The sequence below is a fragment of the Ochotona curzoniae genome, unplaced genomic scaffold (assembly GCF_017591425.1).
Source record: "Ochotona curzoniae isolate NIBS_2020 unplaced genomic scaffold, NIBS_Ocur_1.0 contig_2723, whole genome shotgun sequence".
In the NCBI taxonomy this organism is placed as follows: Eukaryota; Metazoa; Chordata; class Mammalia; order Lagomorpha; family Ochotonidae; genus Ochotona; species Ochotona curzoniae.
In genome coordinates, this window is record NW_024465573.1 from 5,990,161 (window position 1) to 6,007,430 (window position 17,270).

Consider the following 17,270-nt stretch of genomic DNA (forward strand, 5'->3'; position numbering starts at 1 on the left):
CATGGAAACCCTGAACAGGGAACATACTCAGAAGTCAGTCCTGGACTCTGTAGGATTCAAGCAGAGGCAACCACAAAGACAATCCTATTTGTTTTCTTCTCCACTAGCAAAATTCCATGAGCTTTTATGAAGGTAAGCTCACCAACAGTAATATTAGAACATTGAAAAGCATACCTACCAGCTAAAGTCCTCACCTTGCACATATGGGGACCCCAATTTGTGTCCCGGGTGCTCCACTTCCCATCCAGCTCCTTGCTTGTAGCCTGGGAAAGCAGTTTAGTACAGCCCAAAACCTTGGGTCCCTGCACTCACATGGCAGACCCGGAAAAGGCTCTAGGCTCCTGGCTTGGAATTGACTCAGCTGTGGCCATTGCAGGCACTTGGGAATGAAGGGACAACACAAGAATCACCCAACTCCAACACCCTTCACACAGTTGACTAGACAGCAGTGGACATTTGACTCAAGGACAACTAATCCATAGGTTTCACTTGGCATGGTGTAATCTGGAAAGATGAGCTAGATAAATCCTGCCCCCTAATGGATGTAGGAAATTGTAACAAAGATGATACAGTTGAAGGTTATGAGGACAAGTGAGTCCATGATGACCCAAGTACAAGTGCAAGTTATGAAGGAATAGAGATCACGAATGAGAAGAAACCAAGACAGAGACAGGAGTTATGCAGAGAGAAATGGATAAGAATACAGTGGACAAAACGGAGAAAAGTCTGACACAGTGTGTTTGTGCTTTAATCATGGTAATCATGATTGTATATTTCGTCTCAACCACAAATTCTTCCTGCTAAAATTTGTTAGATCTGCTCTGTTTCTAGTTTCAACAATGCCAACATGAGCTAAAATTCCTAGATCTTTGTGTTTGTTGGTTCAACTTGTCTTAGGTTTCCAATGTCCTTACAGGGAGCAAATAAGTGAGTTTTAGAAGCACAGTCCAGGCTCATTGAAGCTATACAGATGATCTAGGTCTCTTGGGTCATGTAACATCGCTTCACTAATTGTTTCACTGCAACCCATATGCGGGGAGCAAAGGGGGCTGTAGTGAAGGGATTATTTTTATGACTTTTCTCCAGAGGTTTGCTATGTTTGGTGTTTACAGTTCTCTGCTACCATTGCTGGTATAGAGAAGAAGGGAGTCACCAAATAAGGTGCTAGGATCAGGGACTGGGATAGACTGGTCCACTGGAAAATGTTCTGGCCAGCTGCCTGCTGCCTCTGCTGCCACCTCTTTAGCCTGTGAAGCTGGTGCCGCAGCTGCTGTGTGCCTCGTCATCATGTGCTGAGGACCAGCCAGTGCATGCATCTTTCCACCTTTTTTTCCTCTGTGCCTCTTCCCTCTGCCCTTAGTTCTGGGGCTCACAACACAAGGGCTTGAGTGTGATCTTCCTTCATTCCTATTACTTTTAGGAGTTCAGTTGCTCCATGCACATACAAAAAAGGAGATTACAGATGATGCAGCCTTTCTTTTTTTCCATTCTCAGAAAAAAAAAAAATAAAGCACAGCAAGTACCCATTAGAATGAGAGAAAGTAAAATTACAAGTAAAGATTATATGCTTTACAGAAAAAAGACTAAGTTCAAATCTTGGTCCTGCTACCAATTATTGGATAATTGGAAAAGATACTTTGCCTTTCTGTAACTTACCTCTGCATTTGCAAAATCAGATAGACATGCCTTCTGTGTAATGTTATGTTGAAAACATTTAATGACTAATGTAATTTATATAAATTTAAATTAATAATATACAAATATTAGTCTATATTCCTCCATCACTATCTAGGTACAGTCTCATTGCATTCTCTCTGATTTCAAACACTGTTTCAAGTCATAAGGTATATAGTTTAATTTTGGGTTCATAAAGTAAGTGACCATGGATACAGGATTCAGAAGCAAGCAGAGGAGAGGGGATGGAACATGTGCATACTCAGTCCCTTTTTTTAAGATTTATTTTTTTATTGGGAAGGCAGATTTACAGAGAGACAAAAATCTTCCATCCACTGGTTCACTCCCTAAGTTGCTGTAATGGCTAAAGTTGAGCTGATCCAAACCCAGGAGCTCCTTCCATCTCCCATGTGGGTGCAGGATCCCAAAGCTTTGGGCCATCCTCTCCTGCTTTCCCAGGCCACAAGGAGGGAGCTGGATGGAAAGTGATGCAGCCTGGAAATGAACAGGCACCCATATGGGATCCTGGCGCATGCATGGCAAAGATTGAGCCACTAGGCCACTACACCTGATTATTAGGCCAAGCCAATGGAAGTCAAAGAGCCCAGTGTGGAATCGAGCCCTGGTCCCAGCCACAGTGGCTCCATCCTGGCCCATTTCCATGTAAGGTACTTGCCCCATTTTCTTGTAAAGTGTGGGCAAGAAAAGCTTAACTTGGTTCCCAGATACATGGCCTTGGCCAAAATCTGGAACCCTTCAAACCACTTTGGCCCTAAAGAATGCAGAAATGCCCAGCTTTTTCTCCTCTGACCCCAGCAACTGGGACAGTGCTCTGTAATTTGGGGGTGAGTAGACCATCAGTCTTGGTTTCTGTTACCGTCAGGGTACTTACCATGTTTTAATTCTTAGACTACACAAACACTCCTATTCAGTTCTTTTTCTTTCCTCTTGTCTCCTCACCTTTTCTCCTTTTGTCTCTGCTCTCTCTCTCTCTCTCTCTCTCTCTCTCTCTCTTTCTCTCTCTCTCTCTCTGACTCACCCCAGATGGCTCTGTGGCTGAAAACATACCCACATACTTCTCTGTGCTGTGCCACAGAGCTGAAGATTCAAAAAAACATGTATGTATTTTCTCTTACATGCATCCCTGACCTTACACCAAAGACTATGTAAGTCTTGACTCCACCATATCTTGATCTCATGATTTAGGAATGAGGCTGATGTTTCCTTGGGATATATCTTTCAGTTATAAGAGAGCAGAGATAGAAGCTTTGCAAAATGAATGAGCTTCTTATCTCTGCCCTAAAGGGGATATGGTAGGAGTAAAGATCATCTAGCATCATTGATCATAAGCTAGGGGAAGGGATGGAGTGACAGGTAGGGGTAGCATATGGATTACTCCATTAGGCTTCAGCAAACAGCCCTGCCTTTGTATCAAGTTACTCATTGATCACCCTTACTACCACTCCATGGGCACACAGGAGAGCCTGCACGTGCTATTTGTAGAGCTGGAGAAATGCCCGTCATGTTGCCCTTGGATAAGAGATACAGCAGTTCCCATGGTCTTGACTCCCCTGGAGGTTTATTTGGTAGATTAGTGAGTAGCACTAATTCTAGGAACTCAATCAGGAGGAATTAACTCATTTAAAATTAAAATTAACCCATTTAAAATTCCTTTCGTGTTTCCCGCTGAAGGTAATACATACTATAAATAACAGTATGGGTGGGAGCCATATAGAGAGAGAAATAAGAAAGCAGAGGCAAATGACGCTTACATCATCAGGAAATCAACTACTTGTGACATTTCATGTGTTTCTTTCCAGAGTTTTTCTTGCCTAGTTTTAGGCTTTCTATTTTAACTGTGACCATTTAGTGTCACAGCTTTTACTTTCAACATAATGCTATGTGTTTCTCTGTTATCCTAAACTCCTTATAATTCTAAGCATTTTTATGGATATAAACCAAGTTACATTATCTTCCCTCAGCCCGTTGAAAATGGTGGTTTTGCTCAAGTGCATGTGGTTGTAAAGGCAGAAAAGATGACCCTCTCAGGGCAAAACAATGAAGAAGAAGCAAAGAGAGTCTAGCCTATGTTTGATCTTTGTTCTTATGGTAATAACTAGTCCCTGGTGTCAAGCAATTTACTAGCTAGTTTAGGGAGATAAACATGATAAACATATAGTTTTTAGTTAATCCTGGATTCTTTTAATTTTTACCTTTTAGATATTTGAAAATAGTGTTGAACTTTAAAAGAAAAGATCTGAAACATATTTATGCATATATATATAAATGTGTGTATATATATATGTATGTAGTGATATATAGCTTACATGTAAATTGACCAAGACAGAAAACAAATTGTTAATAACAATAAATTGCATGCAGAAATTTAAGTTCAGGCACAGGTTAGTTTAATTCAAATTTAAATCTTGCCACCTGGTTTCTGATAACTGATACTGAAATACACATGATTTAAATGTTGTGATAATGGTTTCTTGCTTTTCATGTATTTGCTGAAGTATAAGCATTCTTTAGGAACATGCACATTTATTTTTAACTAGTGTTGCTGACTGATAATCTGAATTGCAGTTCTGATTTTATTTTCATTTAAAAACTATAGGCCCAGTAGACCGTATTTAGAAGATTTGAGACCAGGAATACTTGAGATATCAGAACTTTTCAGGTTCTGGAATAATTGGGTAGATTCCCCTGACTGGGCACCTCTAATCTGAAAACCCCAAATCCTACTGCTGTAAAATCCCAAACTGTTTGAGCACTTGGGTTTGCATACTGGGGGTGCTCAATCTGCACTTTAAATCTTGTGGGAACATATATATTTTTAAAGATTTATTTATTTTTATTGGAAAGGCAGATATACAGAGGAGGAGAGACAGAGAGGAAGATCTTCCGTCTAATGGTTCACTCCCCAAGTGGCCGCAATGGCCGGTGCTGCACTGATCTGAAGCCAGGAGCCAGGAGCTTCCTTCGGGTCTCCCACATGTGGGTGCAGGGCCCCAAGTCTTTGGGCCATCCTCGACTACTTTCCCAGGCCACAGGCAGGGAGCTGGGTGGGAAGTGGGGCTGCCAGGATTAGAACCAGCGCTCACATAGCACATTTAAGGCAAGGATCCTGGCACATTTAAGGCAAGGACTTTAGTCATTAGGCCACTGCACGGGCCTGGAAACATATAATTAAAAGGAGCTATGAAATTAATAAAACAACAAGTTTTTTTAATGGCTCTATGATTGGTATATTGGTGTCAGGGTGTCACCACAGAGTACAGGTAAGATAGAGAGGAAACAAAATAGGAAGCAGTCTAATTGAAGGATACTTTAAAACCCAAAGTTGGGGGATATTAGATTGAAGTGCATGTGCACCAAAGAATCAAATCAAAGATGCTTCCTAACTCAGGCACTGTAAATGTTAGAGTAACAGGCGTTCTTCAAGAGTGTTAGCAGAATGATTCTTACTCAGAATGGTTCCTGGCACCCTCCCTTCTGTGAGCAAGGATACATCTCAACACTTGTTCATTTCTTTCAGATTGATGACCCTGACAGCAACCTTGACGAGGTGATTGAGGAGGCCGAGGCCATCACCTCTTTGAAAAATGTGGGAAGCAAGCAAGCCTTGAGTACGGATTATCTTGATTCTGATTACCAAAGAGGACAGCTGTACCCATTCTCCCTCAGCAATGATTTACACATGGCCACGTTCACTCTCACTAATTCAGTTCCCATGACCCAGTCCTTCCAGGAGCGGTGGTACATGAATCTCAACAGCCTCATGGACCAGGCATTGGCCCCGCATTGTGGCAGTGCAGAAGACCTCTACATCCTCACAGGCGCAGTGCCCTCTGCCCACAGACTTAAAGACAAAGTGACAGTCCCTGAGTTTGTTTGGCTGGCAGCCTGTTGTGCTGTCTCTGGAGGCGGCTGGGCCATGGGCTTTGTCAAGCACACCCAGGGCAGTGACATCATAGAAGATGTGATGGTGAAAGATCTTGAGAAATTGCTTCCATTGAACCCTCAGCTTTTCCAGAACAACTGTGGTGAAAGTGAGCAAGACACAGAGAAAATGAAAAAAATCCTGGAAATGGTGAATCAAGTCCAGGATGAAGAGCGAATGGTGGAGTCTCAAGGGAGTTCTGTTCCCCTGTCCAGCACTAGGAGCAAAAGATCTGCTCTTTTGCCTCCAGAGGCATCTGAAGAAAAGAGCAGCTTTTTAGGAAAATTCCTGGGCTTCATTGCTACCCCATTCATCAAACTTTTCCAGTTAATTTATTACCTCGTGGTAGCAATCCTGAAGAACATTTTCTATTTCCTGTGGTATATTACCAAGCAGGTGATGAACGGCATAGAAAGTTGCCTTTACCGCCTGGGCTCAGCCACCGTCTCATACTTTGTGGCCATTGGGGAAGAGTTGGTAAGCATACCCTGGAAGGTGCTCAAGGTTGTGGCCAAAATCATCAGAGCCATTCTCCGGATTCTTTGCTGTCTGCTGAAGACTGTCTGCCGTGTTCTGAGCATCCCTGTCCGAGTCCTCATGGATGTGGCCAGTTTCCCGGTGTACACAATGGGTGCAATTCCAGTTGTCTGCAAGGACATCGCCGTGGGCCTTGGTGGCACTGTCTCCCTGTTGTTTGACACTGCTTTTGGCACCATGGGTGGCTTTTTCCAGGCAGTTTTTAGTGTCTTCAAAAAAATTGGCTACAAGGTTAATTTTGACAATTCTGGAGATTTATAGAACTCAAACAACTCTACAATGAATTTCTTTAAATAGAAAGCTGGAATATTTTATTGTTTTGATGGGCTTCTCTTCACTGTCAAGAATCATTGTGTGTTAGTTTCGGTGGGGGTGTCTGTCTAGTTTGCAATAGAAGATGGCATAAATAAGCCTCAAGGGAAATGCTCAGGGTGAAATTAGGTGTCGCAATCTGCTGTGTACCTATAGTTACATGTGCAAATTTCCGAGCCACTGATAACTTCAGTTATGCACTGTGATACAGATGGTAAACTTAAATGTTCTTGTATTCATTAGAGTTTAATTAGAAAGAGGACAACTTGAAACCAGGGGGTATTATCTTGTGTCTCCCATCACGCTCTGAGACTTCAGGCAGAACAGAAATAAATACCCTTGGCTAATTTCTTAGCAAGTATTTCTCTTCTCTCCATTCTTCTCCCTTTGGTAAGAACAGATGATGCCTCTCTGTGGACATACTGGTGTGAAATCCTGTATAGCTCTTGGGTTTTCCATGATTCCAAAGGACCTTTAAGGTTTCATTTTTTTCCAAAGTTGAATTCTACTGCATTTTTTTTTCAGTGGTGATAACCATTTTATGTCAAAATGGCCTAACAAATTTTAAATATAAAGGAAAAAAATTTTGTGTCCCTTGAATTGTGTTATGCAGTCTTTCCAAGTGTAAAGAAGAGGATGCAAGTTGGCAGCCCTACTCTTAGTTGAACTGTAGATTTAAGCATTTCCTTAGCAAAGCTTGGATTAACTTAACATATATTACATCTCTGACTGATAAGAAAGAACTCAAAGATGTACATGTTAAGCTACTATGAGAATTCATATTCTACAACATACTAGATCTTTCTAATGCATCAAGTAAATACTCAATACAGTAAAACACTCTGATTTCTATTTGCAAATGATTACTTAGATATAGCTCTACAGGAAAGAGCCACAAAATAAAAATTATTTTAGTTATCTCTTGGTCATTTTCTAAGCATCATTATTGCTTAGAAAAATTTTTGCACAGTGGTTGGGGCTAGAAAACATAATGCAAATTAAAATTGAGCGATAATTCTCAATTTTTAGATAAAGCACTTGTCATCTTTATTCACAGACTAAAAATCGCAGGAAGGAAATAAAACTTTGTTGTGTCTTCCACTGCTAAGATGAAATCATCTGGACTTTTCTGAACATCTTGTGAAATTAGAAAGAACCAAATGTGAAATCCTGATCTTGAGGGTACCGCCTATGATACAGCAGAAACTCTGATGCAAAAATTTATGGTGCAGAAAGGCAATCGGGAGACAATGAGTCAATGGTTTTTATGGAATTAGCAAAATGAGAATTGTGATTGTATCAAAAGTAACATGTTTTTCCCCAAATGATTGAATGATACCCAAAGCAAAACAGCAGCCACCTAATTGCCTAATCAACGTAAGATACAGCTTTGAGACTGTGAACCGCAGACTGGTCTATAAAATGGAGAGATACACTAGATTTTTCTAAGAACCTTATTGAAATGTTTTACCATTAAGTCTATTTCTGAGCAAAAAATATTACACTAAGACTTCCCTTCATTTCTACAGTGTGAAAGGGAAAGAAAGGGTTATCTTGGAAGTGACTAAAGAGAGAGTCTTGCAAATTTTCATATGATAAGGAACCCAAAACACAGGGAAGCAAATGACTTCCTGATTTTTGATGCGCAGATTTGGATCCAAAGTTGTTCGCATCTATTCTAGCATAGCTGGGAGGTCAGAGAAGGGGAGTCTGTGCTGTTATTTAGCTTTCTCCTTGGGACATGGCAGTATTTTCATATCCATCTTACCGATTCCAGGCCTGATTAATCATTTAGTTGTATGCTGAAAATGATCATTCATGCATGTACAACCTCATACGTCCAATGGAGCCTATCTCCTCTCAGTGTACAGTTTTGTCTAAAGGTCTAAAGAAGGCATCTATGCTAGCTTTAGCCTCAGCACCATCCAAAGAAACAAAGCATCCAAACTGCTTCTTGGGAACTATTTGGAAATGTTTTCTTTCTCATGTCAAATTATTTACTAACTATTTATTCTTGCATATTTTTAAAGGTGGGCAGGAACAATAAACAACAGAAAAAATAATCTTACTGTTAAGTAGCCAAGATTGTCCACTCTGGTTCAATAATGTTGGCTGTATTGGGCCGGAAGCTTTAGCAAGAGGCTGAACTCCTGGCCTCTCCCCAGTGAGTTGCTATGGGCTTTAATGTAGGAGTCTGGGTAAATGAACATCCACTATGGCTTGAAGATGTTGTGTGGCACTGTTATGTTCTCAGGTTCTTAGAAGGCCAGCCAACTCTTCCTTCTTACGGAGCTGATTTTCTGGTTTGGGAATCAGCCATGCCTTTGGACACTAACTTCCATGGTGGCTTTGGAATGCTGACTTCCTGATGAACATTAACACTTCTGGCTGAATACAGATTAGAGAGTTCATTCTTCCAACACAGCGCAGCCCTCTTCACCCAATTATTTACTCATCTAGAAAACATGCATTTGTACACCACGATTGCAGAGCTGTGCAATTGCATTGCTTCAATCTTTGGGGAACTCAAAATCCGATGGGTAGGTGAGATCATGTGATATAATTGATACTTACGATGTTTCATGGTAAGTGCTGTGGTAAAGATGACTAGTATCCCCCCTGGGACACATGATGGAAAAACAACAACCCTTCGGGAATTAGGGAAGCCTTTACAAAGGAGGCAACCAAAGTCCATTTGATGTTTTCAAGCTATGTACAATGCTGTGCACCTTGTGAGACTCAATAAAGTAATTATTGGCAATTTGTTAGATGTTCCGTGCACTACCTAAAATGGGAGAATACTAGCAGTTGAAATGAAGTTTGATGCGTTTCCCAGTTTTCTTCTTAATCGTGGTGACAATTTATTGCCACATCTGATTTTGTTCTTTAAAAAAATGAGTCATACATGAGGAAAGGGAGAGATATGAACTAGTGAAACTGACCTTAGAGTTGCTTTTCAATGTTACCACTTTGAAAGGGTGATTCAGACATCACATTTTTTGACATGTTCTTTACGCATGAGCACCACAGCACATGGGCTTGTTATTTTACTGAATCTGAATCACATAAGACCAATGTAGGAATACTGTGTTTTGATTGGGCAACTCTGTATTTTGGGAAAAAAACAAGAAGTCTCTGAAGGTTTTTTTTCCCCCTGTGGCCTATTGCAGGGCACTTAGGAGTGCTGGTGGCAGCTACTAGAGGGATGCCTTCCCAGTGTGGGCAGGATCTTGTGTGTGAGTCTGTATGGGGTTCAGCATTATGTTTAAGCTCAAGTCACAATGTGGTTTCCCAGTGTTATACTAAAAGAGCTGTAATGTTGACCACTTGACTTCCACAAGTGGGTTCTGAGACTTCTCACTTTCTCTGTAGATATCCTTCCACCCAAGTCATGGATTGGTTCCTAGCATCCACAATCCAAACTGGTTTTTAAGTGTAAATTTCACCAAAGTACCCATGATCACTCATCATCATGTATTGGGCTCTTTGTTGGGGTTCCAGAATGAGTTTCTCTGAGGAGGCAGATCTAAGTTCATTCCTGGAAGGACGCTGATCCAGCACCTAGCAATAGCTCAGAGCCCATGCTTTAGGGTCCAAGTGACATGACGCAAATCCTGGCTTCCAATTCATTGACTACATGGTTATGGACAAATTACTCAGCTTTCCTCATCCACAGTATTGTGCTATTAATAGAACCTACTTCAGAGGGTTGTTATAAACAATCCTCAGCAAATGATTGTTGTCACTATATTGAATGATATTGATTAGAAGCTGCTTTGGCAGTCAGAATATTTATAGATCAAAGCTGGAAAGACTAGTATCAAAGTACATTATGGGAGTAAAAGTACTGAGTGGAAATGAAGGACCCAGAGCTTCATGTAGAAAAATGTGAGATTTAGAGCTGGATTCTCGAAGGATAGTCAGAAACTATGAACTTAACATGTATTCAGCACTCTCATGAGAGGGAATGACGTATGAGCCTTTCAGGTTTCTAAAGTAGAAAATTTCCCTCAATGCCTAGTACCTAACCACAAATTTCACTTGTCAAGAACACTGGTACCCGAGAGAAAACTGGAAGAGCCTGTGTACACTTCAGCTGCTAAAAAGAATGACAGCCCTCACTCTAGTCATTCTCCTTTGTTCTCCAGCCTCTTATGAGTTAAAGTGTTATGAATTAGTTCCCCAAAGACCTGGGGTATCAATAAGATAAAACTTGGGGACTTCCGCAAGTGACTCCTAGGTCCTTCACCAAAGGGAGCATCCACATTTATTAGGCACAGACTTCAAGAGGCCCTTTCTTTTCTTGAATGTCACTTTTGAGTAGTCTTATGCCACCTGTGATACCTACTTCCGAAGCTAGTACTGATAATAAATTTGGACTTTGGAGGTTTGAGCAGGATGTAAATTTCTCCAGAAAGTAAGCAGATGCAAACAAAATGTAGCCATTCAGAAGGCATTAAGTAGCTAAGCTAATAATTGGGTTTGCTGGTAAATGTTGACCATTATGCCCAAGGAACTTATGGTCTTGAGAATTCTGCCTCTTATTTTTCAGTATTTGTTAAAATTTCATAAATCTGTTGTTTGATGGACCTCCTCCACACACCCCAGGCCCATTTGCTTCCATCCTGTAAATTCCTACAATAATAGACATTGGCATGAAAAACACCATGTGAGTCATGTAACAAGAGTTGGACAAGAAACAAGTGCCAGAGTTGAGTCACAGGTGAGTCCCTACCCAGACTTTCCTGGCAGGCTGCAAACCAAAGACCAGCCCAGGCATGACCCTGAATCAGTAGCACTGACAGCTCCAGATAGCAGCTCCTGGAATTCTGTTTAGGAGATTGTGCCAAGTATGCGTTTTACCAAGATTTCTGTTGATGAGACATGTCCAATGTCTCCTGTTCATTGTGTATGGGAAGTGGTTGTTCAAGGAATCATCAAGATTGTAGAAATGGGAGGGAACTTCAGGCTCAGGAAAAATCTGAGCTACTGCTTCTTTTGTAGATGTCTTCACTGATATCCTCATACTTGAAAAAGAAGAGAAGGTTGAACAGGATGACCTCTAGGGCCCTAGCAACCTACAGGTAATAAATTGTGCTTTTTGTAGGTACTTATCTCTAATCTCTAAGGGTTACCAAAAGCTGGAGAAATCTCCTGGGAAGTGAATGTCATCATTGTCATCATCCTACTTGCAGAATTAAGTAGTGGGTTTTGCTTCTTGCTCACTAACAATTCCCCCAGTAGCCTTTAGTATGGTCAGAACTTTCACCACCTGGCACTCTTCAAGTAAGCTATACATATGGTCTGAGGAGAGTAAACACATTATGTCAGTGTTAGTAATCTTCCCATAGCCAGGAACAACTTCTACACACAAGTAATTTTTTAGTAGGTAAGAATGCTGTACAGTCAGAGGCACCTGTTTGAGACCAGTATCCTGCAGACCCAGAGATTTACCCGGGGTTTTGAGAGACGTAGCAATGAGAGTCCTTCTAAAATAGATCCATCTATCATTTGTCTAGTTACCTATCTACTTAAGATTTACATATCTATTATCTATCAATCCATCATTTTTCTGTCATCTATCATCTATCCAAGGCACAATAAAAAATAAGGCAAACCAATTTTTTTCTCTAAAAGTTCTATGTAAGATCAACCCATAATGTACAGTCTTGAAGGAAATAATTTGGCTGTCAGGCCTATTGAACCCATAATAACTGATATGCTGGCAAATATTGAATAATCACATTGCAGGTCAGGGGATGAGATGATGTGTATGCTGATTTTTAATGCTTGCCAATTTCTGTGGTTTATGCTTTCAGCATGAATGTGTTTAAGCTACAAATGTTATCTCTTTTAAAGGAAGAACTGAGAATAACAGTCTACAACCTGCATTCCTGAGCTGGTGTGAGCCATTGGGAAGCAGTTCTCCAACACCACTACTTATAAATCCAATTGAATACATTAGGATATATCAAATACATACATATATTATATATATTATATATGGTATGCAACACAAAGTAATTGAAAGTCATAGTGTGGTAGAGAAAAGAAAGTCATTGAGAAACATACTGTCCCTGCATGTAATAATACTATTTAAGAGTAAGGAATTGGAAACTCAGATACTTCCAAATCCAAAGGTTAACACTCGCCATGTAAAATGAATGCATTAAGCTGTTTTGACACAAAGCCTTTAAACCTCAATTAATTTAATACCTCTTTTTCAGTCTATTCCAATAACACAAGTTCTAAGCATGACTTGGTTTCCTTTGCTGATTTGCCTCTATGGAATGAGTATATTGAACAGATTTCAAATTTGATGATGTTTTATCATGGTAAATTTGAGCCAACTGTCTTTTTAGTTTTTTGGTTTTTTTTTTAAGATTTTATTATGATTTCCTATGTAGTTTAAACATATAATGGACTTAAACAGCAAGTGGAAGTGTCCTCATCCATGTCAGGTCTGTGCTTCAGTGGATATTAATAAAAGATCATCATCATTCTGTCCTTTGTCTTTCATGTGTCCTTGTGTGATTCTCTTTCCTAGAGCAGTTTTTATCTTTCAGGGGCTCATTGGAACCCACATATATGTGTTCCGAAACAGAGAGCTCTTCACACTGCTGACTTTCTGGAATACCACCCATTTCCATCTCCTGCATTAAGGCTCACTTCCTAGTTCAGTGACCCCTACCTGTGAATCAAATATCATGAGAATACGGTGTAATTTGATGAAAGCTCTGCTGTTGATATACTTCATGGTGGCAAGATGCATTCGTCAGGATTCCTTTAGATATATGCAACAGAAAGCCTACTCTAGCTAGCCTAGTTCAAAATTTACTGGAGCACAAAAAGAAAGTTTAAACAGATCTGTGGATATGAAGGACCCTAATGGTGGCAGAACTGTGTGTGTGTGTGTGTGTGTGTGTGTGTGTAGAAAGCTTTTCTCATACGTCATGGAGCATTACATAGACATCTCTGGATAGTCACCCCTACTGCTTCATATCCAGGGAGGGGAGAAAACTCCTTTGTTAGTTTTGGCTGGGAGCCTTTCTGAAAGGTTTTTTTTTTTTTCTTATTTATTTTCTAGCTGAATCCTTGGAATCTCTGGGTCAATCACTGTAGCTAGGAAGGAACTATGAGACAATTGGCCAGACTAAGTTATGAACTTTTGGGTAAGTTGCTGTAAGAACAGGGAAGAGATGCACAAAGTCATCATGGTCATCTCTTGTAGACTGACTCACAGCCTTACGTAAGACATGCAGTGATGACCCTGAAGCTGCAAGAAGCCTCAGCTCTTTCACATGTATCACTGAACTACATCAGAACCACAGATAATATGTAGTTTCTGGCTGTTCTGAAAAAGAAAGCAGAGCAAAGCAAAACAAAATTCTGGCACAAGTGAGCCAGCATTTCCATCAGGCCATAATTAGCTGGGTTTAGTACACAGGGTGTGCATTTATCCTGGTTTCCATCATTTCTGTTTCCCATCCTGTGCCTATTTGGATGTCTTCATCCCCAACATGATCTCATTTCTTTCACGTCAGCCCTGTAAACATGAATTACCTTCATTTTCAATCTTAAACCAAAATTCAGAGATTCAACTGGCTTTCCTTGGGCTATGCAGTTGAAACTTTGTTTTGTTTTTGATAGAAAAAGAGGAAGAGAGAGTTAGAGAAAGAAGGAAAAAGAGAGGATACCCCATTAATTAGTTCACTCCTAAACGCTCACAGCAGCCAAGATAGCGGGAACATAACTAACACGCCGTCACTTGCTGTGCCTCAGGGTGTGGATCAGCAAATTGAAGGCAGAACTGGGATTCAGACTCAGGCACTCTAACATGGGGTATGGGCATCTTAAGTGGTTAACTTTCATCTTAATCACTGTTTCCAACACCCTTTCCAGACGAAAATAAGACTGAGAATTTAGTCCTTAGAAACTGATGTTGGTTAGTTCCATGACAGTGGTTCAAGACTCAGAGGACCTGCAAGCCCTCCAGAGCGTGTTCTCAACACTGAACGTGGACGCTCTGAGGTTATATTCCGTTCTCTTTCACCAATATTGCAACACTGTCCCTAACTTAGTGAAAATAGCACAATTCTACAAAAAAATTACTGTAGAACAACTTGTTAATTGTGACTAAGTGTAAATGATAAATATGTTCTCTCTGATGTAAGGCAACCATAATGCAAATTATCAATAACCCTTTCAATACTGTTTTTGCTGCAACCCATGGATTTTTATCATGTTTTTTATTTTCATTTCTTCAAAATAGCTTCTTCTCTCTTATTAAGTTCTTCACTGACTTGTAGATCACACAGTAGCATCATTACCTCCAAGAGGCTTTTGTGTTTTCTTTTTCATTTCTTCATCCACACATTGGTTATTCAGTAGCATGTTACTTACTCCATGGTACTTTAAATCTTTTGTTTTATCTTTATTCCTATTGTTGATCTTGTTTCATGGCTTCTCATTTAAAAGGATATATAGTTACTGCAAAATAGAGATTATCATATCCAGTTGTTAAGACTCAATGGAATGGGCTTGGCGTGGTGACCTAGCAGTTAAAGTCCTCACCTTGAACACGCTGGGATCCCATATGGGCGCAGGTTCTAATCCCGGCAGCCCTGCTTCCCATCCAGTTCCTTGCTTGTGGCCTGGGAAAGCAGTTGAGGACGGTCCAAAGCCTTGGGATCCGGCACTCACATAGGAGGCTCAGAGGAGGCTCCTGGCTTTGGATTGACTCAACACTGGCCATAGCATTGTGTGATGAGAAGTGAGAGGAGGTTTGAGAAGTGCTTAACCCACTTTTGGGCACACTAAAATGCTTCTTAAAGAGCTGTGTCATGCCAACAGTGATGGTAGTAGTCCTACAAACCCCCTTCCCCACATTGTCTCCAAATGCTAACCTGATTCAAGAAAATAATAATGTTTTATTCACAAGGCTGACAAGAGCAAGAAGGGCAGTTGAGGGTTGAGTCTGACTCCTTGGGTTCTCACCAGGACCTGTCTGAACTGGAAGGTACAGTCTTACCAAACAAGTCTTTTTGGTGTCAAGCTGGAAGAGTCACCGGACCTGCCGAGTGACAGTCTAAATTATTCGTGGAAGTCAGGAATTGAGCATCTTTCTATAATTAGGTGGGTTTCATGTGTACAGAGCAGACACACTCCGCTCTCCTAACCTATGCCCCATACTCACACAGGGATCCACAGATACCTCCCACACACTTCAATTTCCTTTTCCAGTTGCCTTTGGTGAACATGTGGATAATGTTTAAACTATAAAACTATGTTGGGAACTGGTTTCGATGGCTTAGCATGCAAAACCTGTCTGCTGTTCCAGCATCCCATATGAGTGCCAGTTTGTGTCCCAGCTGTTTCACTTATGATCCAGGTTCCTGCTTATGATCTTGAAAGCAGCAGAGGATGGCCCAAGTCTTGCACCGATGGAAGACCCAGAAGAGGCTTCTGGCTTCCAGCTTTTGGCACAATCCCGCTCTTGGCACAGTGGTTATTTGGGAAATGAACCAATGAATAAGTTTCTCTCTTGTTTCCTCTCTGTCTCTCCTTCCTGTAAACCTCCCTTTCGAATTAAAAAAATCATAAAAGGATATTAGTTTAAATATTTGTTTATGAGGATGCATATGGCTTACTACAATAAATTTCCTTCTAGAAACACTTATGGGTATAACCTTGGGAATATCAGAAGCTGACACCAGATGCTTAGGGTTTGGTACCAACTGAGCAATCCGCTCATCCAGAATCCTTTGAATTGGAGAAGAAACGAAATACCGTTCATTCCAACTTTCCCGCTGACAGCATAGACCAATGGCATTGACCAGGGAAGACAGTGTTTGGGAACTTCAACTACATACAACTAAGATGAAAATATCTTTTCGTTTATTTTAATACACTTATTGAGGGAAATCAGATGAAATGTGAGCATGCCTATAAAAACAAATGCATTATAAGTTACCTCTTTAAAAAAAATTCCCAGGATAAAGTCATAAAGTCAGGGGGTAGAAACTAGGTCTGACTGAGGAGTGACATGATATCAATCTCAGTCTCCAGAAATTGAGCTTGCCGTTTATAAGATATGCGTAACATCATCATTGCAATGATAATTACAGTAAGAATAATAGCTACAATGTATTTGCATTATGGATATTATATGACAGTGTGTGTGCATTCCATGCTGACTTTACAAATAAGGGCACTGTGGTTTGGGAGTGTTCATGACCTCCTCCATGGTCATAGTAAATGAACTTGGGTCTTGAATTCTGCAGTTCCACTCCAGAGCCTACTGTTACAACCAGCCAAGCTTTCTCCTACCAATTATTAATATGTAACGTGGGTTCTCTTTGCAGACATTCCAAATTCCAAAGCAAACAACACTCTGCTAGGAATCAGGGGGCATAGATGTTTGTTTTAGAATTTTGTGTGCCATCTGGAGATAAGAGAGGACATTTGTGATTGCGTTTTCCATGTAAATATTTTTCCTTGTCTCCTAAAACTAAGTCTAGTAAAATAAAACTAGAGTCACCAGCCAGGTTGCAAAACATGGGGTAATCTGCCTAGTAGAGTTCCTGGTTTAGTACTTATGGAAACTTCATTTCTACCAAACTGTGCTTTAGGCATTGATGACAGATCAAAAACAGTCATCAAAACAGAGTGTTACAGGGCTGACACTGAGTACTTTATAAGCTGCAGTTGGGAAGGAGGGAGAGCGAATGGCCTTAACACATACATATGACCCAAAAAGATGCCTAAGAACAATACCACCATAGCTGTTTGAAAGGAATAGTTT

General features: G+C 40.5%; 1 protein-coding gene across 1 annotated transcript in view; it reads left to right on the forward strand.

The window, feature by feature from the left end:
• The window catches only part of ENDOD1 (endonuclease domain containing 1), a 32,487-nt gene extending 23,529 nt beyond the window's left edge, over window positions 1-8,958 (forward strand). Inside the window, exon 2 of the mRNA XM_040976819.1 lies at window positions 5,213-8,958. Within this exon, the coding sequence (XP_040832753.1) occupies window positions 5,213-6,415 (1,203 nt within the window). The 3' untranslated portion in view covers window positions 6,416-8,958. The remainder of the gene's footprint in view (window positions 1-5,212) is intronic.
• Window positions 8,959-17,270: the final 8,312 nt, after the last annotated feature.